The 26334-nt window shown below is 41.6% G+C and overlaps 1 protein-coding gene across 3 annotated transcripts in view; it reads right to left on the reverse strand.

Annotated features, from left to right (window-relative positions):
• Positions 1 to 26334, reverse strand: part of IGF1R (insulin like growth factor 1 receptor) — a 278513-nt gene that overhangs the window by 15157 nt on the left and 237022 nt on the right. For all 3 annotated transcript variants that reach the window (XM_007053524.4, XM_037910757.1, XM_037910758.1), the window contains exons 11-20: positions 22592 to 22878; positions 20780 to 20916; positions 19168 to 19327; positions 17916 to 18021; positions 16436 to 16506; positions 11373 to 11602; positions 10896 to 11006; positions 7682 to 7841; positions 6149 to 6278; positions 365 to 499 (exon numbers count right to left, since the gene is read on the reverse strand). In XM_007053524.4, the coding sequence (XP_007053586.2) occupies positions 365 to 499; positions 6149 to 6278; positions 7682 to 7841; positions 10896 to 11006; positions 11373 to 11602; positions 16436 to 16506; positions 17916 to 18021; positions 19168 to 19327; positions 20780 to 20916; positions 22592 to 22878 (1527 nt within the window). The remainder of the gene's footprint in view (positions 1 to 364; positions 500 to 6148; positions 6279 to 7681; positions 7842 to 10895; positions 11007 to 11372; positions 11603 to 16435; positions 16507 to 17915; positions 18022 to 19167; positions 19328 to 20779; positions 20917 to 22591; positions 22879 to 26334) is intronic.

Below are 26334 nucleotides of genomic sequence, written 5' to 3' on the forward strand. Positions count from 1 at the left end.
AGATGTAGCACTGCAGCTCTTGGAGGAGGAGGTCAGAACGAGGCTGATCCCATGAGTAAGACAGAGCCCATGCTGTAAGAGAGACTGTTGATGCTTCCAACAGTTATACCACAACATCAATGAATTAAAAACAGTCCGGTCAGCTCACAAGAGTATGAACGTGCTCTCTCAACTGCCACCAGACTCAAGCCCATAATTATTTTATCTAACGCTCTCATTAGAACATTATCTATATGTCAGTGTTCCACTATAGTAATAGTTGGATTTACCTTCGTAACTCAGCATCACAGTTTAAAGAGGACATCAGAGGAGTGCACCGCAATCAAGCCCAAAGTGAAAAATAAAGATGACAGGAGATACTTACAGCATATCAGGACAGTTGTCTGGTTTCTCCAATAAGCCTCCCTCCATCACGAAGCGAAGAACTTGCTCGTTGGACATGCCTTGGTATGGTTGCTCTGCTAATGTTGCAATTTCCCAAAGGACAACACCAAAGGACCTAGAAAACAATTACAACTTAAAAAGCGTTAAGCAAACAAGCAAGATTTTGGTTTAGACTATGGCGGGCTGTCTTCTTCAAAAACCCTCACCAACTTGACTGCTCAGGATACTGGTAACACGATAAGAAAACTTTCATTGCTAAGCCACCATTATAACTCTGAGTTGGTGGTGACCAAGAGCTGTTGACATCGGTTAGCTACGTGGCAGCCCAATGTTAATGAGTTGGGGGTCTCCGTCTAGGCTCTCTGTCAACAAAAACCAGCACTGTTCTTGACTCTAACTGGCAGCCTAGCTGCTTTGTCCATTCTTCTCTCCACAGGTGCACCTTCCAAATTCAGGTATGAGGGGCATTTGTGGGAGTGGGTGGAGTGGAGAGAGCAGTGAAGAGAGCTGCTCACGTCCAGTTTCTGTGTTTAGTTTTAGTCCAGCAGACAGCCCTTCACTAAACTCATTATAAAAAAAACCCTTAAAATCATGTAACTCTTTAAGCCTAAGAATTACACTTGAATATAAAATGCTGCGGTGACAGATGAGGCTGAGCCTGAAAGGCCCCTGAAATGATGAGTGTAACCCTGACAGGTTTAAAAAAAAAAAAAAAAAAACAAACAAACAAACAAAAAACGGAAAACTACTCATGTGACATTAATTCTCTCACATATTCAGGTACTTTTAGCAAATGGGGATAGAAAGGGAGCTCAGGAAGACAAGCATGCAGGAGCATAGCCCTCATCTGAGGGCAGCTGCTTTTTTCCCTTCATTTTGTCTGAGTTTTTCCCAGTTCAGCCATGACATGGCTACCTATTAAAATGTAAGCCTGCAAATGCCATATGGTTTGTTCTCCATATAAATATCTGCTTGTGGCACAGGAATACTTTTCGGTGAATACTGGTTTCTCGATTTGTCACTCTGCTTTAGGTTCTCCCACATGCCAACTTACAGACGCAATGCAAACATCAAGACATATCTGAGACATGACAGCATCTAATGCAACTCGCTTGCTTTTAATCATATAGGAGGCAAAAATTTACATCTTTCCGGGCCTCTTGCACCAAGAGCCAACGCTGTGCTACTAAGATCGGTTTCGAACATTTAAACCCTCTTGGGAAGCTCAACTGTCATTTTGCAAGACACAGGGTACCTATGTACATATCTGCAAAAGAACAGTAGGAGAAAGGTGCTGATCTAGTAGCCTGAGCTGTTCATTAGGTAATAGAGACAAGTATAATTATGATTTAAAAGCACTTGTGAAAAATGTCCTGTTTCTTTTCCATGACAAGCTTACATAGAACTAAGCAGCTCCTTCATGTAATTAAAGATAAAACTTAACATTTTAAATGGCCTGATGCACCTACAGAAATTTTCTTAAAACATCTGTTTTGTAAACTAACATTAGATCAAGATGTACAATAATATCAACAATCTCTGCAGGAATGAAGAGTCATCTCATTTACACACTGTTGAGCAGCAAAGAAGAACAATTCTATGCTTTCAAAATCAGATCCTTGTTTTCACCACTACTGCACCCAGCCCAACTTACTGGGCTGTGTGCTAGTAGTTAGGTTTGTGTTGTGAAAACAAGAGTTCAATATTATTAGCCAGTTATGGTAGAGTGCTTTTACATCTCAGGTTATCCACTATATCTAAAATGGGTTCCTGTTTAAACCAGAAATGACAAAAGGGTTTTGCAACTATGTAGTTACACATGGAACAAAATAAAATAAAAATCTCTGCTCCACTTTTTGGTGCCTGACTGCTATTCTGATAGCCACAGGAAAGGGGCTACTGAGTTTATTTCCTGAGTGCTATTTACACCCTAGAGATTACATTGCAAGGAACAAATCTGCATTGCTTCTTTAAAATAGTTTAGCAGATCTAACAGAAATTGTAAATGGCAAAGATCTATCATACAGAAAGACTTTGTGGCTCTGGTTCCCAAAAGATATTGCATTAATTTTAAGATCTTAGCCCCCTCCTTGCCGCCCAACAAAAAGTCTTCCCTAGTTACCTCATTCCTCAGTCTTTAAGAACAATAAAAAAGTGAATTACCAAACTAAACCCTCGCCCTTCAAACCCTCCAGACACACTTTTACAGTTTGCCATTTCACCTGACAGCTTATAAATCCTGATGTCTGGACATCTGCAGTTTTCTCATTTTGACATTTGGCTTCTAAAAATGGCATCCAAGAATGTGGAACCTGATGTCACAATCGTCTCAGTATTTCTATTTTGTGAAGCAAGGAAAATAACCACAAAAAAGAGCCAAACACTATTGTTTGCATGAAGCAACTTCAAAGCCTGAACACTGAAAAGGAGAGTCAGGTGATTTTCCTGATATCAGGAGGTCTTTAATGTATAGCGTCTGGTCTGTTCTATATGCTATTTAAAACAGACTGGAATGGCGGTTTTACTCACAAGCAGATCAAATAACAAGACACTGAGTATTTCATGACAGTGATAAGTTGGGCTTCAGTGCTTTTGAGATGTTCAAAAGTTTAAATCTTTTGAATTTAAGGATTTTGGGTATGTGTGGTTGAATGTGAGGGTATGAAATATACTCTGATTATTGATACACATGTACACAGACACACACTATATTCCCCATATTTAACCTTTACTTCATACCTTGACAATTACACCTGCAAAGGAGGATTTAGAAAAATGTTTTAGTTGTTTCTAGCATTAGACATTAAATAATCCTAAAGGAAATATTTTAGAAGGGTAATAAGTATTCACAGAATCATAGGACAGGAAGGGACCTCAAGAGGTCATCTAGTCCAGTCCCTTGCAATCATGGCAGGACTAAGTATTTATCTATACATCCCTGATGGTGTTTGTCTAACCTGCTCTTAAAAAATCTTCAATGATGGAAATTCCACAACCTCCATAGGTGATTTATTCTGGTGCTTAACCACCCTGACAGTTAGGAAGTTTTTCCTAATGTCCTACCTAAACCGTCCTTGCTGCAATTTAAGCCCATTGCTTCTTATCCTGTCTTCAAAGGTTAAGGAGAACAATTTTTCTCCCTCCTCCTTGTAACAACCTTTTATATACTTGAAAACTGTTATGTCCCCTCTCAGTCTTCTCTTCTCCAGACTAAACAAACCAATTTTTTTCAGCATGCCCTCATAGGTCATGTTTTCTAGACCTTTAATCATTTTTGTTGCTCTTCTCTGGACTTTCTCCAGTTCGTCCAGATCTTTCCTAAAATGTGGTGCCCAAAGGTGATGAACTATTCCCCAAAGGTCATTTTTTTCTCTGGGTGAGTGTTATAATTTTTACACTGAATACGGAGTTACAGAAAAGTATATGTAGTCAGCTCCCAAAAATTCTTTCCAAGGAAACAAAGATCTATTTCTCAATGCTTCTGGAATTGGAAGCTATGCATTCTGAAATATGCTCATTCACATAAACATCATGCCTGAATATTTCTAAGCTCTAAAGTTCCTCTTGTAAGAGCCGTAGTATAGTAGCATACAACTGACAATTTCTATTTTTACAAGCAGAAGTCTGTTATGCCAAAGAAATAATCTTTTTTAAGGTTAGTCTTTTCCAGCCTTGTCTTTGGTGATTTGCTTTCCCGCTCCGCCCCTTCTTTTGCAGCTGCTGCTAAGATACCTATGTTTTGGGATTACATGGTTGTGCCACTGTTGAAGTGAAGTAGTGTTAGTTTAACCTTGCTTTGGATTGAGTAATGGATTATATAGCTCTATATAGAGTATTCTCCCTCTGCTCCTCACAACACTGCCGTGGTAAAGAATCACACACTTGTTTCATGCCACTGATGTTTAAATGGCAGAAGTGGCTGCATTTTAACCACTCAAAACTTTCTGAAGTGGTATTTCTAAGGACATGGATATGTGGCAGAGTTAGATACACATACAAAAGCACACCTCGGCCAAAGTTTACATGTACTGGATCACTAATTTACTTCTGATGATTAAATTCATGCCTTGTCTAGAATTTTTGTCTGTCATTTGGGTTTTGTTCAAGCACTATGCAGTTTAAGTGGTAGTTTTAAAGAGAAAAGCTAAGCAAGTGGAATGAGCTGGATCATTTACCATGGTGTAAGAACTGACGAACTACAGTCAGTCCTTGATGTAAGTGACAGCTGAGGACCACTGGCAGATTACAAATTATTGGTTGGCAATAAGAATGGGTCAAAATCATGTTGCTCTGCTCTTCAATCTGGACCATCTCAATTCCAGATGGTTCAGTGTATTTAGGTTTTTTGGATGATATATTAACTGAAGTTCTGTCTTCTCTGTGAGGACTTCACTGGTCCCAAAATACTTTTTTTTTTTTTTTTTGGTAATAAAGGGGGGGGGGGAAGATTGCTAGCAATCCACTCCTTTGTCATGTTAGCTGGTTGTCACCCAGAGGAGGCTGTTTTCAGTGGTGCTATTTATGTACCTAAGTTGTAACGAAAGGTGCTATAGGAATCCAACTATTGCTGCATGTACAATAACACCACGTGGCTAAAATGGGAAATTTAACTTCTACAGTGATTGCTTTTCCCTAGAGTAGTTAGAGGGTTTGGCTGGATTCAGTCTGTGTCATTTCTAAGCAACACACATTTTCATAGGTTGAAGGGTTAGCAGCTTTATAAAGAAGTTCTGAACTATGCCAAAAACACCCTCTTGCTTTCCTTTGTCATAACTTCAATTACAAAACTTTCACTCAAAGTTGATGCTGTGTAGAACTACAATCCACTGACTGCAAAACATCCAAGCTGTTTAAAAATCATATAGTTTACTACTTAAATAATTTTTCTACTGACTTCCAGGCATTTGGAGGCAATCAGCTGCCAATTCTGCAACACACCAGCAGTAAAACCTCTTGCTAGGAAGGCAGAGCAACCAAGACAGACTTAGAAATGTAGGTTTGCCAGTACATATTAATCTCTTGCCAATCCCTCCATTTACTTTCAGAAGCTGGGCACCTATCCTCAAACCTTTGAGAAGGAAAAAAAAGTAGTTCCCAGAGTATTTTTTTCTAAAAGGCATATTTTGATATTTCCTGTACAGCTCTATTATTAACTTCATGGCATGGCTATTATGCAATAATTTTTTCTTTAAAGGATCTTGTAGTATTGGAGTGAAACAGTGTGCAAAGAATAAGTCAGTGCATTCTAGCTTCTGTACCTCCTAGGTAAGAAAACTGTCTTACGTACACAGAAGAATTTGATAAGAATCAGGTCAAAGAATCTGAGTGTACATTTGACACCTTTTGATGCTTTTCTCAGAGGAGGAGGACTGGAAATGACAAGTTGCTTTTCTGGGTAAGTGTAGTCAACAAGCCATAGATTTTTGCTATGATGGTTGATTCCCTATCCCTGAAGGAAGCACGTATCCTCTCCAAACTCTGACTATACCTTCAGTCTCAGTCAGACACCTTCAGCTCCCGAGGATTTTAATGGGAGCCATGCATGCATCTGAGAATAGAATATGGCATAAAGGATTTCGGAAGGACACTTTGCAGTGGGGACAGCGTAAAGCAGAGTGACTCATGGTCAGTAAAATTGGGGGGGGGGGAAATGGGGGAGCAGGGCCTTTGAAGACTTAGTAAACTGTAGGTGTTGGTTTTATCCATAAAAAACAGGCCAAAAGAAGAGTAGATAAACTGTTTTTAAAAGGCCCTGTTTTGTTACCAGACATCTGAATGTGTTGTGAAGACTCCATCCTTCAGTGACTCTGGGGACATCCAACGCACGGGAAGCAAACCTTTCCCTCCTTTCCGATAGTAATCTGTCTCGTAGATATCTCTGGTCATGCCAAAATCTGGAACGTAGGGAATAAAACGCATGTGTCTACAGGCCAGGATAATTAACATGTCCCAAAGAACCTGCCCAACCGAGAATCACTGCTTCAGCGCAAAGTATTTGTGATTTGTCAGCATAATGGTTTACTTCATCAGAGATATACTGCATATATATGTACCTGGTCTCCCAGGGTTTGGTCTCACTTTCACTGAAATCAAAAGGAATCTTCCCACTGACTTCTCTGGGAAGAGAACTGGATCACGAGTAGGTTTGAATGATTGCATTTATGGGCGTTCTAGAACTGGTCTAGCAGCAGTACTGTCGGGTCAGCGCTGGCATTGCCTAGTTCAATGAAGACAAGAACAGTTCCTGCCTACTCTAGGGACAGCTCTGGCCAGTGCCTTCAGGTTATCACGTTCAGCACAAATTCACACCCAAGATAAAATAAGCAAAATTATTTTTTCAATATATCTACACAATGACACACTAGGCTCTTTGTACACTGAACTTGGATTCTTTTCCTCTAAAAATCTCAGAAGAAACGTGCACTTTTTACCATAGCACTTTGCGCTGGTACCTTTTATCTCATGATTGCAAATGGTTTTTATTTTTAGAGATAAGCCCACCCGCTCCCAAAGCTAATTCAATTTCCTTTCATAGCTTCTATTTCAGATCTCATGGAAGACTATGCTGTTTCTTCCCAGAAAGCTCAAATAGGTAAGCGTTGAACTCGGACCAAATCCCTGACAGTGAAAACTCAGATGGACTTAACTATAAGCACATTTAAGTGTTTGCACAACTCGGGCCTAACACTGTCCATCTGCCTTGTGCTTAACTCTGCCAAACTAAATTCCAGAAAATATTTTGTTTTTATTTTGTTATTAATCACCACATCCAAAATGTTTGGCTCTGGATAAGCAGGTTTAACCCAATAATTTTTATTTGGTTTGTGGGTTAATCCAAACTAAAGTGATTTGATGATAATTGAGCTATTATCGTTAAACAACAGCCCTTGCTGTTGAAATTGCAAGGCGAAGGTGCAATTCACTTCACCAACAAGCTCAAAACACGTGGGCTTTATCAGAGTGAAGTGCAGACAGGGGAGGGGAGAATTTCTCAACACTGGGCCATACTCTTGGCTGTTACAGCAGTGTCGGGCTGGGAAGAGTGGCTGCTGCTCCTTCTTGCTCTTTGCACAGTCTGTCACAATGGGCACAAACGAGGTTGTTTCAATTCAGTGCTGAGAGCTCCCTGGCCTGGAACTGTAGTGAGTCCTCAGATGGAACATATTCATCCCCCAGAATCAAATATTTGACTTAGTAACAATTTAAGGAAATTAAGGTGCTTTTTTCAATGCTGACTGTAGGATTATACTTCCGTTTCATCTGAGTTTAAGGAAGAAAAAAGGAAAGAAAAAAGCACCTCCAATTTTTACAGTGAAGTCTTCAGCCACCATGCAATTCCTTGCAGCGAGATCCCTGTGCACAAATTTGTTAGCGTTGAGGTATGCCATGCCGTCAGCAATCTCTCCTGCCATCTGAATCATCTTCTTCAGAGTTGGAGGAGACTGGCCTGGGTTATTCTGAGCAAGAATAAGTAGGTAGAAGTGAGAGGCAGAAATTGTTTCTCCTTCAAAAACTGCAACATGCATTTCTTAATCAGATTATCAGAAGTCAGTCTGAAATGACACCAGGACCAGTCTGAACAAAAACTTATGATTATGAAGACCATACCATCTGCTTAGTGGGAAACTCATGTCTTTTTTCTCCACCCACATAAAGCTTGGTTACAATTAGCTCCTGTATAGTAACACATTCTATTTTGGGGAATACAAACAAGTTTTGCTTTAAACTGGTCATTTTTGCTATTAAAGTTCTCCTAAAAGTTTTAAGAAATAACCTTCTCACATTACTTCAGAATTGTATACTGAGTGTGCTACTATCAGCACAAACAAAACAGAAAATGTTACAAGATACTGTAAAATTATTTCTCCTGACATCGAGTGACGTGACGCCTCTTGAATTACTTATATACTCCTGCAAAAGGGGGAAAAAAAGCCCTTTAGATAATTTTCGTAAAATAGATTTACTCATGATCATCAATTAAAGGTATATGCAGCTTTTACTACCACTGCTATTAGCTGTATTACGCTGGAGGGCAACATCTGAGATGGCTGCACATACCTCAGCACATCACACTGTGGCTTAACATCTGCCAGTGCAAATTTGACTAAGACTTATACCTCCGGCTACAGGATAAGCAGTGTTGGATAGTGGGTTGAGCAGGAAAGTAGAAGGCAGAACTCCTGAGCAGATCAAATCACTAAACTTTCACTGTGTGTGTGTGTTTGGAGGCAAGGGGGGCGGGGGGGGGGGGGGGGGATGCAGAGAGGGAAGGAGTTAATGATACTTATCTATAGTTGATGGTGTTTCAGGTTTATGATCATTGTTCAGCACTTTCAAAATATGTGTTAAATGTTTATTATTTTGAGTCTCTCCACTCCTTCTCTGGGAACCCTTCCAAGTTCCCCAATTCCTAAATGCAACGGATCTCACAGCAAAGGACCCACAGGGATGGATCTAAGGAAACCTGGAAAAATTCATCCATCTGAAGGTATGCAATTATTATACTTTACTGACAGCAAGGACCAATGTAAGCTGGGACCCTCTGTGGAAGGGCCATGACTGTGTGGTGAAATCAGTGGCTCAAGAACCTATGGTAGTCAGTCAGGAAGGAGCCAATCCACTGCATGTATCCAGAACAAAGAGTTAAGTATGAGAAGCACTGTAAGATACAGTAACTCCTCGCTTATCAACATCCTGGTTAACGTTGTTTCGTTGCTGATCTATTAGAAAACATACTCATTTAAAGTTGCACGATGGTTGCTTATAATGTTGTTTGGCCATGGGGGCTAGGAACCAGGGTCGGCTGACAGCCCCCCATCAGCTCCCCTACACCGCCTCCCGCCCACCAGAAGCCCTGTGAATCAGCAACTTCCCCTCTCTGTCCCAGCGCCTCCTGCTCGCAGCAATCACTTTTCAAGGAGGGAGGGGAGGGGGGGGACAATAAGTCAGCATGCAGGAGAGAAAAACAGACTAAACAGTACTCCTTTTGAGTAATTCTCTTGTTTATAATATCACTGCTCCCTGTCTCCAAAGTCTATTGAATTTCATTACCTTTGCTCTTGATAAGCTCCTCACTATGACCCAGGACCTGCACCTTTACAAAACAGCCTTGGCCTCACTGCTGAGAAACTAGCCCAATCCTTATGTAATCCATATTCCCGTTAAATGACGGGGTACAGAAAAGTGATTTTCAGCAACCTGCCTTTTGTTTCATAAAATGCCCTTCATTTTACACCTAAGTTTCATTCACACGAACCAGGTGTTCGCTCTCTGTTGCTGTAAATTATTTACATCACAGAAAAGTGCTGAGCCCATTTTATACATGGCCAACATTAATTTGAGCAGGAAGTGGCCTATAACATTATTTCCTAACCTTTTGGGCCCTGTAATGTACGTGAGTGATTTTATCTATTAAACTGACAGGGCTGAATATTAAACATCCTGTGCATGACTAAATATTTGTGTTTATTGCAAAGTGCTCATTCATAATTTATGTCAAAACCAAAGGGGCACCATGTAGGGCTTCATCCAAGAGCAATTACCCCCTTCTCATGCAGCTTTTCAATGATTGTCCTGTTTTGCAGCTTTTTCAAGAGTCAGATTAGGCAAAAAAAAGATGCAATTCAAACCTGAAAAACAGGCATTCAGTGACAGAGGTGGGACATAAGCGTACTATGGCACACATTATTCTACCGTCCCTGTGAAAAATGCTCTTTTGGCATAAGGAGCAGCAGATCACAGAACCGCTGGAGTTTCATAAACAGAGCTCAAAGAGAAAAAAAGATAATTGCGAGACAGAAGATAAATGTCATTCTGTATATAAGTATTTAACTCCTTAAATGCACGGGTCGGACACAGGGAAGTGAGCAAAGAGGGACAAGAACTCAGAGAAGGTTCTGAAGAGCCCGGGGCATGAACACCCCGGAAAAGACAGCAGTGAAATGATGAAGCTGATTGCTCAGTTACTGGGCTCCTATTATAGCTAGTAGTGAAGGTTAGCTGCCAGCAGGGCAAGTAAACTATGCACGACACTTAGTTCACAGATTAAAAAGAAAAAAGAACAAGGAAAATTACGGGACACAATGAAGATACCAGTTGGCTTTAACACGAGGAGTGAACTAGAGCTAGTCCTGCATTTCTGCAATGGTCTCCTTTTAGATAATATGTAATTTAACAAAGACAGGGCCACAACCTTTAAAATAAAGGGGGTGGAGGAAATAAGATATGATTAAAGTGAGACACACAAAAAGGTCTGCAGAAACCTGCTAACCTATGCATCAGAAACCTTGGGTATTGCGTACTAAAGCACAGACCAGTGAGGCTCTGCAGCTGTGCAAAGCTAGTGCAGATAACTGGGCCAATGTGCATGAGGAAGGTTTACATCAGAAACCACTAACAAGGACAGCTGCTCCAAACAAGACAGGAGACTGACAGCATGGGCAAGTTTGGGGTGTTGAACTCATTACCTTTTCTTGCAAGTGGAGGAAAAATACCCCAACCCATACACGCACCTCTGTGTCCGGCCGCAGAGATCTCAGATAACTCTTGAGATCCCCGCGTGTCATGAGCTCCATGATAACCAGTGTTGGTTGGCCTTGCGAGACAACTCCAAGCAGCCGCACCTGAAAGAGAAAAGTTAAGATTATCCAGCAAATATGGCTGATTATTACTGGGGAAATTATTAACCAATTAAAAGCCTGGTTATTATCTAGGAGTGGCCCCAGTCTGGAACTAACACTCACAAATCTTGGGAAGAGTTTGGAAAAGATTTTGATCCAAACTCTGTGGCAGCCGCCATCCCTATGAACGCATTATCACGACGCACATTGTGAGAGCCGTGTGACAAGGATGCACTTTCCTTTAGCATGCTGCTTTAGGTGGTCTTGAATCTTGGTATCATGGAGTCAATCAAGCCTGGCACTCGATACCATCATACCAGTAACTATGGTTACGTTAAGGGAAGCTGTGCTCAATTTCAAGCAACTTACCACATGATGACAATTGAACTCCTTCATGACTGAGGCCTCGTTTAAGAACTCTATCCGTTCACGCATGCTTGCAGACTCATTGACAGTTTTGATGGCCACTCTAGTTTCTGGCTCGTCCTTCACCACTCCCTTAGCTATTCCCTCGTAAACCATTCCAAAGGAGCCCTGCCCAAGCTCCCGGCACATGGTGATCTTCTCACGGGGCACTTCCCATTCATCCGGAACATACACTAGAGTTAAAGAGAAAAGCCAATGACATTCCACTCACAGTTGTGCCAATAGGGAGAAGACTTGTGGCTTCAAGATAAAAAAACCCAACCCCTCCCCCCGCCCCCCCCAAAAAAACAAAAAACCAAAAATGAATTGTGAGTAGCAAAAAGCACACAGCATGAGGACATAAGCATCAAGCTACACACACAACTGTTTCCATGGTCTTTCCAGACAGTCTACCTACCTTAGGTTTTTACATAGCACCTAGAGACTCAGGATTTTTTTCTCCCCTCTCTGCAGAAACCCCAGCCATAGCAGTCAAAGGAACAAACTACAATCCCAAACGTCAGTGCTTTATGTTGCCATCATGACTACCAAGATAGCTCTCTTGAGATGACCTTTAGCAGAGGCCGTCAACTTCATGGCAATTTCAGTTCTATCTAGGATTGTGATTATTGGATTGTTCCCAGCCTAAGGCATATACAAATCTTAAAGGATGGTGACTGTGGTGGAGAAAAGGAAGCATAACTATGGCTCTAGCATAACGGAAAATGATGAGGGAACAACTATGTGCAAACTCAGTATACAAAACATGAGTTGCAAAGCCAACCACGGTGCGTAGAAGCATGGTGCAGCAGGCTTTTTCTGGCAACTTTTCCTTTTCGATTCCTCCATGCAGCACCAAACAACATGCATACTTTCAACTCCGCGTCTGGAGATGCATCCTCTATCGGGGATTGATTTTATAACCACAGGGGAATGGACTAACAGGCTGTTTATACCACTTCTGATCACTCACACCCAAAGCCTATTGCTCCCACAAAGACAGGACTTGTGCAGTAGTGACCCTTTGATAGGAGGCACACAGGAGACCTCACTGCTGGGAGGGATTATTGCTACAGGCAAGAAAACATCTGAGCTAGGATTGGTCCTGCTGCAGCCGCCTGTCAATCACCGAGGGAGGATGCAGAACAGCCACCAGCTCTGGACTGGTGCAATTAATGAATGCTAACAGACCTTTAAAATGGTGCTACTGTAACAAGCAGCAGAGAAGAAGAAGGGAGACAGCTGCCTCCCTTGCAGAAATTGTTAGCTTTCGGGAACTTTCAGCTCTTGTAGACAGATTAAAGCACACTGTCTGGCTTGACCCTAAAGAGGGGAGTTAATGTCTCAAGCTGGCACTTTTGAAGTCCTGTTCTCCTCCTTCACTACTAACAAGAACTTCGCAAATATTTAATCTATACAGCATGCACACACACATTGCTTTGATTGTAGAAAAATCTAATTCTAGATATTTTTAACAGATTAATTCTGGGTCACTGGATAATCATTAAAGGCTCTCCAGTATGTGCAACACCCAAGCAGGTGCTAAAAGAGTCATGGTCTAGCCCCACTCACCTGAGGACTTATTGAAAGTTAAATTCTGAGTTGAGATTTGCTATAAGTGTATGGTGTAATGTGCAGTAAAAATCTGGCTCTAAGGCCACTCAAACTCATTTCATATGCCACCCCCAAAGCCCTTTCCTTTTCTATTCTTTGCTTCTTGAGGATTCTGAAATTCAGAAGTGATTGTGCACTAGTTACCCTAAATTAAAACTCCACTTAGCTACAAGCTTTAATCACTGAACAGTCAGCTTTAATTCTCACTACTCCTTTGACTGAATGCAACTTCATCGGCATTTCCCTGCTCGGGATTTTCAGGATATTCCAAGTACGGTGAAGCACCAGGAAGTTTTCACAATCACTGAACAAGCTCATCATTCCTCCTTAAATGTGAAATCCAACAGTCAGCAGTAAATCGAGTTCTTGCAGGAGGGTGTGTCCAAAATATACTTCAAACTTAACAGCCTAGAGCTACAGAAATCTTTTTTCTTTTTTTTAACTGGCTCACTCAAGTTCTATGAAAATCTTGGTGGGGTTTCTTGGGGGTGGTTGCACTACTTACAGCTGCAAATATTTCACTTGAAACAAATGTAACTTAAATCCGAAGCAGGACTTCTCCATTTATTTATTTGTTTTGAAGTCAGGAAGGGCAGTCACTAGGATGCCCCTTCTTCTAGCCTCTCCCTATATTTAAAAGATGAGGTCCTCAGCCCCCTAACTGCAGGCCATATACATAACATAAAGGGGACAGAGGGAGCCCTAAAAGCCCAACACAGTATCTGACTTTGGGGCAAGGACTGTATCTCACGGTGTGATGGCACAGTGCTTAGCACAATGGGGTCCTGATCTCAGCTGGGGTTTTTAGGTGCTACCAGAATACAACTATCTATCTATATTTCGAGATGAGAATTTAAGAACAGTTACAAGTATATAAAATCAAGTTGAAATTAGCATTAAAGAATTGTTTCATCAGCTAGAGAACAACCCTCCTTTATATTACAGGATATGAACACAAAGGGATATAGATTATGTTAAACATGTGTACTTCTTTCCACATACAATTTCCACCCGTGAAGTGTCTGATGGCCCACAGCACTGTTTACCTGCATCTTCAAATGTGCAAATTCTTTTGACTGTCTTACTCTTCTACAAATTAGGAGGGCCAGTAGCTTAATAAGGAGTAATCGCAACTAGTTTTAGTATTTAGATTTGTTTTAAAATGTCAGAAGCTTATACAGCAGTATCACTTGCCCCATAACCTCAGCCGCGCAAAACACAATGCCATCCACAGCCTCAGAAACAACTCTGATATCATAATCAAAAAGGCTGACAAAGGAGGTGCTGTCGTCATCATGAATAGGTCGGAATATGAACAAGAGGCTGCTAGGCAGCTCTCCAACACAACTTTCTACAAGCCATTACCCTCTGATCCCACTGAGGGTTACCAAAAGAAACTACACCATTTGCTCAAGAAAGGCCCTGAAAAAGCACAAGAACAAATCCGCACAGACACACCCCTAGAACCCCAACCAGGGGTATTCTGTCTGCTACCCAAGATCCATAAACCTGGAAATCCTGGAAGCCCCATCATCTCAGGCATTGGTACACTGACAGCATGATTGTCTGGCTATGTAGACTTCCTCCTCAGGCCCTACGCTATCAGCACTCCCAGCTATCTTAGAGACACCGCTGATTTCCTGAGAAAACTACAATCCATCTGTGATCTTCCTGAAAACACCATCCGAGCCACTATGGATGTAGAAACCCTCTACACCAACATTCCACACAAAGATGGACTACAAGCCGTCAGGAACAGTATCCCCAATAATGTCACGGCAAACCTGGTGGCTGAACTTTGTGACTTCGTCCTCACCCATAACTATTTCACATTTGGGGACAATGTATACCTTCAAATCAGTGGCACTGATATGGGTACCTGCATGGCCCCACAGTATGTCAACATTTTTATGGCTGACTTAGAACAACGCTTCCTCAGCTCTCGGCCCCTAATGCCCCTACTCTACTTGCACTACATTGATGACATCATCTTCATCTGGAGCTATGGAAAAGAAGCCCTTGAGGAATTCCACCATGATTTCAACAATTTCCATCCCACCATCAACCTCAGCCTGGACCAGTCCACACAAGAGGTTCACTTCCTGGACACTACGGTGCTAATAAGCGATGGTCACATAAACACCACCCTATACCATACCCCACGCTATGCTTACCTACATGCCTCCAGCTTTCATCCAGACCAGACCACACGATCCATTGTCTACAGCCAAGCTCTACGATACAACCGCATTTGCTCCAACCCCTCAGACAGAGACAAACACCTACAAGATCTCTATCAAGCATTCTTACAACTACAATACCCACCTGCTGAAATGAAGAAACAGATTGACAGAGCCAGAAGAGTACCCAGAAGTTACCTACTACAGGACGGGTCCAACAAAGAAAATAACAGAACGCCACTAGCCATCACCTTCAGCCCCCAACTAAAACCTCTCCAACGCATCATCAAGGATCTACAACCTATCCTGAAGGATGACCCATCACTCTCACAGATCTTGGGAGATGGGCAGAGAACACTTCAATCTCTTTGGTCACTCGATTACAGACCTAAAAGTAGCAATTCTTCAACAAAATAATTCAAAAACAGACTCCAATGAGAGACTGCTGAATTGGAATTAATTTGCAAACTGGACACCATTAACTTAGGCTTGAATAAAGACTGGGAGTGGATATGTCATTACACAAAGTAAAACTATTTCCCCACCCCACACTGTTCCTCACATGTTCTTGTCAAGTGCTGGAAATGGCCCACCTTGATTATTACTACAAAAGGTTTTTTCCAGCCCTGATCTCCTGCTGGTAATAGCTCACCTTACCTGATCACTCTCGTTACAGTGTATATGGTAACACCCATTGTTTCATGTTCTCTGTGTATATAAATCTCCCCACTGTATTTTCCACTGCATGCATCCAATGAAGTGAGCTGTAGCTCACGAAAGCTTATGCTCAAATAAATGTGTTAGTCTCTAAGGTGCCGCAAGTCCCCCTTTTCTTTTTGCGGATACAGACTAACACGGCTGCTACTCTGAAACCTATCAAAGACAGGTTTTCATGAACTAATTTTTCATTTCAGTTAAAATAACTAAACAGTAACACTAGACAAGTGGATGAGAATCCAAACGTGAAACTGTTCTGTCTAGTTTGGCTGACTGAGCAAATTGCAAGAAGACACACAACTTTTAAAAACTACTGTTTCAGTTGATTAACTGTGGTTGCATTATACATTCCCACTGACAGACTCTCGATATGTGAGTAATACAGGTAAAGCAAGCAGAGTTTTAGGTTGATTGTGTCCTATTATATCTCTGCATCTTTCAAAATGGGGCTTGACCTGATCTCACACAACAGAATATATTAAAGTAAAAGCATCAGAAGCTCCAGGCCACACTTACCATCAGAAGCACTGAAGTACTCAGGGTTCACAGAAGCATAAAGCACTCCATTGCCTAGTCGGTCACTATTCCTGTCAAAACACAAGTTGTATTTTTTTTCATCCTTAAAAACACAACTAACATTTCCAATCCTCCTTTTCCTTGGCTTTTCCCCTATTTGCTCCACCACGTGTCCTGTTGCTTCTTAAATGTGGCACGTGGAGGGGTTTTCAGATGAGATGAGAGAGGAACTGACTTCATTGATCTAACAGAGTTCTTGTTCTACCTGCTGCATATGCCAACACACGCCACACCAACTAAGAAAATGGCCTGAACAGTCTTCCTGGGAGACTCCCCCAGTTCCGTTCCAGTCCTCTTTATACCATATCTGCACCACAGAAGAATGAATATGAAACATTTTAATGTGCTAGGTTGTCAGCAACCTATTTTATGGTCCAGTACTGGCAGATTTATAAACTATCATCAAGGCTATGCAAAGGTGACCAAACATTTCATTCCCTGGGCTGGAGCAGGCTTGGGATGAGCTGGCAAGGTTTGTACGAGATAAAGGTCGGGTGAGAGAGGGGTGTCAATCAGCAAACCTATAAGGCCAGAATAAACAGTGCCAGTAAAAACTATCTATCTGGTACAGATAGAGATTTGGCAGATGCTATGTGTAAAGTCACTGTAAACAGTAGTTATTGGGAGTTTTTTCAGTAAGTACAGGCAGTCCTTGACTTTACAACATTTGATTTATGACGAATGGCACTTACAACGTTTCTGAATTGACACCCTGATTCGATGTACCTGATTCGATGGACAATTGGTTTAGACTTTATGACGTTCGGTCCCGCAATAGAGTGGATTGCGGTTCCGAGTTACGACTTTTTGACTTAAGACACAATTGTAAGGAATCAATTGTGTTGAAAGTCCGAGGACTACCTCTATATCTGAGGTGGGAGAAGGGATTAACGTAAATCTCTACATGCAAAAACAGCCAAAGCTTATTTAAACGTTGGTGCAAATTCTAAATTTTCCTTTTCTTCATTAAAAAAAGTTCAGCAATTGTGAAGAGGCTACCAAGATGCGAAATACCAAGTATGTTCACTTGGATTGACTACAATCTGTCCAGCAAATAAGGTTTTGTGGTTTCCAAAGTGATTCAAATTGTTGGCTAAACCTCTGGTCTATAAGGTTCTATGTTTGCTATCATTGTCCCAATGGAGATACGTTCCCAAAAGACCATCCCTCCCCATTTCCCTCCCCTCAAGCTCAGCATGGTAATGAAAAGCCTCTCCACAACTCCCTCAGCAGACAGATGCTCATTAGTAACTCAAAACATCATCTCCCGATAAGAGAAAAATCTGCTTTAGTTTATACTGTGTGGGCCTCCAAACACCACTTTGGTTTCAAATTCAAATTTTCCCTGTGGGCATTGAGTTCAAAATGAACATTTCCTCCCACAGTTTAGTCTCCCTCATGAGTGTATGCAAGATCTCACCTCTTTTTGTTAAAGACATACAGCATTATTAGCAACCCTCCAATGATCAGCAGCACTGCAATGGGGAGCACAATTATCAAGTGCAGGAAATTCCCATAGTCTGCCGCTGAAATAGACAAGAAAACAAAATTCTTACGTTGCTATAGAATTTCTACCACCATGAGAGTTTTCCGCCTACACAATACATTGCCATACTGCAAAATCAGAAAATTCCGTTTTTTTGTCTGAAGTGTAGAAATTTCTTCAAGAAGACTCCCTAACAATAAATGACTAGAGAACCCGAAACCTGAGAAAGAGGACAGCATTAATATTGTAAAAGAGCAGCATTCTGTTTAATTGAGTTTTGGTTTGACTACGTATGTTTATGGTCTGATGTTGTTCTTTAAATGATTAATGCACACGTATCCTTTTAAATCTATATATACACATCTATATGTAAAGACAGCATGCACACAAATATTTTGTTGCTCTAATTTCACCTCAAAATTCTATCAAAATTTGTTTTATTACAAATGGGAGAAGAGGACACATGGGTATTTTTCCTGGATATATTGAGGGTAATAAATGTATCGGCTTTGCAAATAAGCAGAAACAAAAATAAGATGTGCAGATGTAGGAGAACAAGATGAGATGTCTATGGTAGCCTTAAAGCACTGGGTGGAATCTGTGTATGGAGTTCATTGTTTACTGATTTGTTTCTGTGTAAAACAATTCCATCATTTCCAGTGTCACTACCCCGTCTTGCGTCAACATGTTGATCTTTTGTCAAAATGCCACTTGAGTTCCACAGTAGGAAAAAAACAGCTAAAAATGAAATTGTAACGACGCTCCATGCAAATAAACTTAGCTTCTTGTATCACATTAATGCATACCATAGATATTCCATATTGACACGAGTTCCAGATTCCAATTCATAATACTGCTGTATGGTTATTCCTAGCAGTACATTTTCACCCAAGATTAGTATACCACAGGGACAACATTTACTATTATTAAATGTGTTTCTACAGATACACTAACCTATACATATATATACACGCGCAAAACAGAACAGGACCTAGCCTCAAAAGGTACTTTTCATTCATAAGCACTTTCCAATGAAGAGAATGCAGAACAGCTCCAAAGAAACATGCACAACTGAGGATGTTCAAAGTCCCAGTCATGCATGCAAACAACTGGAATATGTGAGATAATTGAGGAAGTAAGCTAGAAACCACAGATAATTTGACGCAACCTATAAAATTCCTCTTACGTTTGGGTTGTACATAGAAAGACACTGGTTCAGTCCATGATCCATTTCCAGCTAGAGAGGTGGCCTGAACTCTGGCAGAATAGTTCCCAGGGTTTAGATGAGTTAGTTTGGCTCCTCCAAACTTCCTGTATTCCTGTCTAGAAACACATTCCCGTTTCTCCTGAAAGAAGAAGAAAGGCTTGTACTACATGTAAATATTTTTATACTTGTAACTGTCAGGAACTCAATAAGGTCACAGATTTTGCTGGGCTTTGCATTGCACATTCATGATTTAAGCTTGTTTCTTCAACTAAAATCAGAACAGTTCTCCCTTTGTGCCATTTAAGCATATTTGGAATCCAACAATGGTAAAAGTAAGTTAAACAAGGGAGGGATTGTAACATATTGGCTAGAAATAGAGACTGAGAGTCGGGATTCCTTGTTTCTATTTCAAGTACCGCCACAGTTGCTGGACAAATCACTTAAATCTTCACCCATCTGTAAATTGGGCATAATACTTAGAAATTGTCTCAGAGGTACGTTGCAAGACTCAATATCTACAAATCCTTGGATGAAAGCTGCTGCTAACAGCACTATTAAAATAAAGGGAAAACTTGTTGCTATACGACTGCCCTTACAAATTTGCTTATTTTGCTTTAGCAAATAGCTAATAGTTACATTAGTATTTGCAGTTCTCTATTTTTCCACCAATACTGACCACTGTGCTGTATTCATACTACACCTCTACCCTGATATAATGCTGTCCTCGGGGGCCAAAAAAATCTTACTGCGTTGTAGGTGAAATCGCGTTATTTTGAACTTGCTTTGATCCACCGGAGCACACAGCCCCCCCCCCCCACCCCCCGAACACTGCTTTACCCACCTTATATCCGAATTCGCGTTATATCAGAATTCGCGTTATATCGGGGTAGAGGTGTATATAGTATTAAAATCTGTTCATAACTGTATCAAAGTCTACCTTAAACAGCAAAGCACCTTTATTTCTTTAAAAAAATATTCAGCTTAACAGGAGAACTAAAAAGGGGGAAATTTGGGAGGAATACAAAATTTAGTTGTATTTTAAATATTAAATCCTAAAGGTCCTTTTTATTTTCTTTAAAAAGCGTGATCTCATTAATAAAGCATTTCCTGGGCACATGGATCCCTAAGCACTCTAAAAACTTTACACAAACAAAAATCACCCTCCCACCTAGAAAATGTGGGCTCACCCAGAATGAAATCAAGTAATTTTTTTTAACAATGCACACCAAGGCTTAATAACGTAGGAGATGAATTTAGCATGGGCACTGGAGGGTAATGGCTCTGAGTCTTGTGAAAAGTAGCACATGAGCTTCAATAACCACACGTGCCCAGGACCTCAACTTTAAGTCACTTATACCGTATTAAGCCATTCAATAAATACTGATTCAAAAAACAAAACAAAACAAAAGACTACTGTATTCACACCAGGGTTATCTCAATGGGACTTCCATCCAAATATTTGACTCAATCTGTCCCTCTACAGCTTGTCAGAGTTGACCAGACCACAGGTAGGAAGGACCAACTACATGTGAGATTAGTTCCAACAGAACCCCTCGCCCCTCAAACAAACATGTCTTTGGTCAATCCTCACCTCTCCATGCTGCCCATATTTGATTTCATACATCAGTATTAATCCATTCGGGCTTACAGGTTCTGACCACTTCAGATAGATGGCATTATCTTCTTTGCCTTCCCACATTACTGTTCCTGGAATGTTATCTGCTCCTTCTACAAAATAATTACAGGAGTTGATGTAGCACAAACAGCATTGCAGCCTGTCTGAATTTGAGACAATTGCTGGGACAAGACAGGTGAAGATATTAAAAAACAAAATTCCTAACTACTCCATAGGAGCCAGAACAGCACAATAAATATTGTTCAAACCCCCAGAGAGCAAGGAGTAAGCACTTGAAGGCTTGTTGGAGAGATTAGTATTGCCTGAACAATATTGTTACAGCTGATGCAGTGCGCAGGCCTAAAAACATCAGGATACAATAAGTAAGTGATCTAATACAAAGTACAGGCTGAAGAATTTAGTATATTAGTGACGGTTCTTTCTTCAGACCTCCACAGTACTCCCCAGGCTAGTGAGTGAAAGTCATGCTGATCTAATGGCTGTAGAAGGCCCGACGTAGCAGCAGTAGGTGTTGCATCTCTGCAGAGCTACTTGCAGAATAGCGTCCACGTCACAGGATGCACAGACAGAGGCTTGCCAGAAAAACAGACACAGGTTGGCATCTGCACGCAGGTCAAAACTGGCTCCATTATCACAGCATGTGGGTGGTCAGTGTAGGGACAGTATCTGCAGCATGTGCAGACACAACTTATGATGGAGAGACATCAGTGCTCTTTGCCTTATCCCCAGCGCATTTGGTTGTGGAAATTATTCAGCAGGCTGCCTGGGGACTATCAATACTGGTCCAGTCAAACAATATACGTACTAGGTTCAAAAGCCCACATGATCACAAAGGCCCTCAATTCTGCGAATTCACAGGCTAAGAATTTGGGAATGTTTGTTTCCTTTCCCCGATCTCATGGATTTCCCTACTTACTTGAAATAAACAATACCTCTGCATTGTACAGACAATGGCTGGCTCTGGATCATGATAGCATATCCTTCCAGAAAGCAAAACCACTACCATTTTGCATCAAAAAGAAACCAGACATCTGCTGGAGTTAGGACTGAATATGGGTTTATACTGAAATCAGGTCTTTTCTTCTCAGTAGATGAGCAATCTGTATAAGCTCAAGACTTACTACAGTGATTGCAAACAGTTGTGAGAGTACCCAGTACTCCACATTTGAGATAGGCTAGTTGTTTGTGATTGTCCATGAAAAGTGACACAATACTTTTTCCATTCCCAGATTGGAGGAGTGCACTAGCATTCCATGGCAGAGGAAACATTTTGTTTTCACAGCAACCACGCACACAAGTAAAACTCAAACATTTGTGACCAGGCCAAAGTGAATTGATTAGAAACTGCGAACAAATATCCATGGACTACAGCATGTCAGGAAAGGCACACTCAACCCTCCTGCATCAGGGTGTCTGAGGAGTTCAGGAAACCATTCCCACTCCCTCCCTGCACGTGTGGACAGATTTGCAGAGTTATCTGGGCAGACAATGGGGATTATTTACCCTCCTCTGCAGCAGCGAACAGTGCCATAGGCTGGAAGGCTGGACCCTGGAGTTTAAGGACTAATAGAAGGTGTTGATCCAGTAAGATAACATTTTACATAACTCTCACATTTAAAAAATATGTTTATTTTTTGCATTAAAAAATCCTTTAAAAAAACCTATTATTTTATATTTGGTTTTCAAAGCTTTGTCTCCCTGTGTGTATCTAAGACACGTTACCACCCAGAAAATGAAATATAAAGTTTGAAACTCTGGAGATCGTACCTGCAGGCATGGTTCTTGCAAAAACAAAGTTGGAAGCACTGCAGCCAAGTGTCTCTGCTTCATGATTGCAGCTGTGAATATCAATACGGTAAAGAGTAAAAGGCTGGAGGTGGGAGATGAGCGTCCTTTCCCGGCCCTCTACTTTGCTCTCATAGAATGGATATTCCATCTCACTCTCCTCCACATCAGACACATTGGCAAAATGATCTGGCACCGTTGTGTTCTTGTTCCTACTGGCAAGAGTGGTGTTTGCGATTCGGAACACATCCCTGCGCTTCCGGTCCGGTCTACAGAGAACAAAGGGCAATATATGGAAACAAGTCGTTTTAATGTATTAAGCTTCTCAATTGACCGTCAGGGAAGGCAAGTGAAAACTGTGAGTCAGAAAATACGTATGTAATCATTTTACAGATAGACAGAGCCTCTAACTTCCACTGTGCAAGCCTCACTGAGGCCAATGTCTTGAATGGCAAAAATGTGCCCAAGGTTGTTACATAAGCGAACTGGATCCATATTTAATGATGGTGATGCTGAAGCCTGCTTTAGAGGCTCAAAATAAAATCAGATGGTACAGGTTTAAACGTCAACTAAAAACTGTGAAAGACAACAGCTGTTCCCGTACGGACATCATTTCCCTGCCATTTCTCAAACCTATCTGTCATGAGGCCTCTAACTGACCAACCTTATGATCAGAGAAAAATCAGCACCATCTAGTGCAGGTGTGTACTGAAATGAGGCCACTAAGTAGCTTGGCAAATCAGCAGCCCAACAAGCATCTCAGTACAGAATGAGAGCCAACATTAACCAGTGTATACTAGTGGCTTGATTTTCTTGCATTGTTCTGTGTTTTACTAGCAACAGTCAGTCACCGGACATGTTTGGCTTTTGAGAGAAGTCTGTTAACAGCGTCTTCATTTTGTAAGGGAAGTGGTGGGCAAAGGAGCACGAGCATTTTATTAGCACAGTAGAGGACATATAAAATGATCTAGAAAATAGTATGTACATGCCTCAGAAAAGGGAGCTTTTTAATTTGGTCTGTAAAGTTGCATGTGCACCTATGGAACTATGGAAATAAAACAAACATTTGTAGTAATCTAGGTATTGAATTAAAAAACAAGTCATCTACAGCAATGATCCTGCAGGTTGTTGTTTCACGTTTTAGAACTGACAGTGCAGACAGGCCTTTTTGTCAGTACAGTTGCTAACATGGAATCAAGGTGTACACGATAGAATGAATCTAGCTACCACACATCACTGTTACACATCAGAGGTGTCACGTGTTCTTAAGTTTGGGATTTGGGTGTTTGTTCTACACAGGAACGCAGACCACATAAACAGGATGACCGCTTCCAGATCCTCCAATCCTAATCAATCAAGTGTTCTTGAGTTAGAGCTGAATTAACCGAACACTGAAGGAGTAAGGTGGCAGGGAGAGAAATCAGGGAAGAATCTACACCAGAAATATTTCCTTCATTGTACCTCATCTCACATTATACCACTTACACAATGATCGTCTATTACTAGGCCAGTGCTGGGTCTATTAAATTACTACAGTGAGGCAATGATTTCAACACATTCCCGATCAAGGAGTGGACATTAAAGTGGAAAAAGTGCCCTGTCAACTAGGAAACAGATTGGAGAAGTAGCTCACTATGAAATAAATAGTCTTAGAACATTCAGCCATATCAAAGAGTTCATCGGAGCTGCGAGCCAGACAACTAACTGTGGGCACACTGGGTTTTGAAACATATTGGTAGAGGTTGGATGAAATTTTTAAGGAGTTCACTAAGGCCAAGCTTACAAGCTGACAGCAGCCCCTGTAAGAGCACTCGTGTAGCCGCATAACAGCTCTTGCGTCAACATAATAAAACCAGCTCAACGAGCACTTATGCCGGCAAAACTTATTTCGCTCGGCAAGTGTTCTTTTCACACCCCTGAGCAACAAAATTTTGCCGACACAAGTGCTACTGTAGACATGCCTTAGATTCTCCCAAATCCTAACGAATCTCAGGTTGCATAAATGTGACTCACACAAGGCAGGCAAACCACAGCAGAAGTATCAACTAATAAATATGAAGACGAAGAAAGGACTACCTGTGTTATCAAGCAACATGCCCCATGCGATTAACTCAACTCAGGGCTTGTCTATACGACCAAAGGCACACTGGGGTGCAAATCTACCTCGCACTAGCCTGCCACGTGCTAAATTGATGCATGGACACTGCTGCCGTGCTCTAGAAATTCCCTAGTATGCTCTGACCTACTCCCATTTCAAAACTGAGTAGATCACAGCACACCAGGAAACTCTTAGCGCGAAGTGGCAGCTGGCGCCACATGGTGACGTAATGCATGGCAGGCTGGTGCACGGTAGATTTACATCCCAGCTTGCTGTGAACGAAGGGTTGGTAGAGACAAGTTCTGAGTAAGTTTACAGCAGGAAATGGGAGAATTTCATAGCAAACAGCAGCACACACACCTTCTCTTTTACAACAAGTATCACTGGAGAAGTCACTAGGCCTGTTTGCTGTGCTTTAGTAGAGTCATCATTCATCCCCTTACTCCACTGTAGAGAATAAACCTTTGGACCAGCATAAAAGAACAAGGATGCCCACTTCTGAATTAGAGGACATTTGCGCTTGTGACAAAAAGCAGTGAGATTCACAGGAGCCAACTTTTGTCAGTGCCAGTGGGTGCTCGCGCCTCCCCCCAGCCCCTGTCCCAACTCCGCCCTCCCTGCCCCTATTGGATCCCTCTCCAAATCTCCGCCCTGGCCCCGCCTCCTCCCCCAAGCACGCAGCATTCCCCCTCCCTCCCAGGCTTGCCGCTCAAAACAACTGTTTTGCAGCGCAAGCGCTGGGAGGGAGGGGGGAAAAGCAGGACCCAGCGGCGGACTCAGGGGAGAAGGCGGAGCGGAGGCAGAGGTGAGCTGGGGGGGGAAGTGGCAAGGGGGGAGCTGCTGGTAGGTGCAGAGCACACACCAATTTTTCCCCATGGATGCTCCAGCCCCGGAGCACCCATGGAGTCAGAGCCTATGGTGAGACTGGAAAGAAAAATCAACTGCAAAGTCATGTGTTGATGCAAGAGCACATCCTGGCAACCAAACAACCAGAAGGAGTGACCTTACCTACCACCACGTTTACAGGATGTGTTAAGATTCGCTCTTTGAAAGTCTCTGAAAAATTTAAAGCAGAGTCCTACATTTACTTTGAAAAAGATAGAATAAAAATACAGAACGCGTGGGTGAAAAAATACAGTCACGTTAGGGAAAGACAGAGATCCACATATTAACCACAAGACAAACATAACTAAAATACTGAGGGATTTGACATCAATGACTTTCTGTCACACAGCTGCTGACTTTGCTGGAAAACCCAAATGAGGAAAAAATTAGTACCCAAGAAATTAGACAGCCAAAAATAAAGGAAAGTCTTGGGGGAAAAGGCAAGTAAATCCATCTATTTTATGACATAGGGAGAAGGGGATAAACAATGAGAAAATAAAATCACTGTAAAGAAAAAGTAGATCTTTAAAAGAAATGGATGTGTCAGTGCAAAATCTAATTACCTTCTTAGGGCGTGTCTACACTACTGTCATTACAGCAGAACAATGTTACAGCTGTGCCACTGTAGTGCCATAGCATAGGCGCTTCCTAAATCGATGGAAGGGGTTTTTCCATCGATGTAGGTCATCCACTTCTCCAAGAAGCGGTAGGTAGCTAGGTCAATGGAAGAATCCTTCTGTCA

This window comes from Chelonia mydas, chromosome 10 (assembly GCF_015237465.2).
Source record: "Chelonia mydas isolate rCheMyd1 chromosome 10, rCheMyd1.pri.v2, whole genome shotgun sequence".
NCBI lineage: Eukaryota > Metazoa > Chordata > Testudines > Cheloniidae > Chelonia > Chelonia mydas.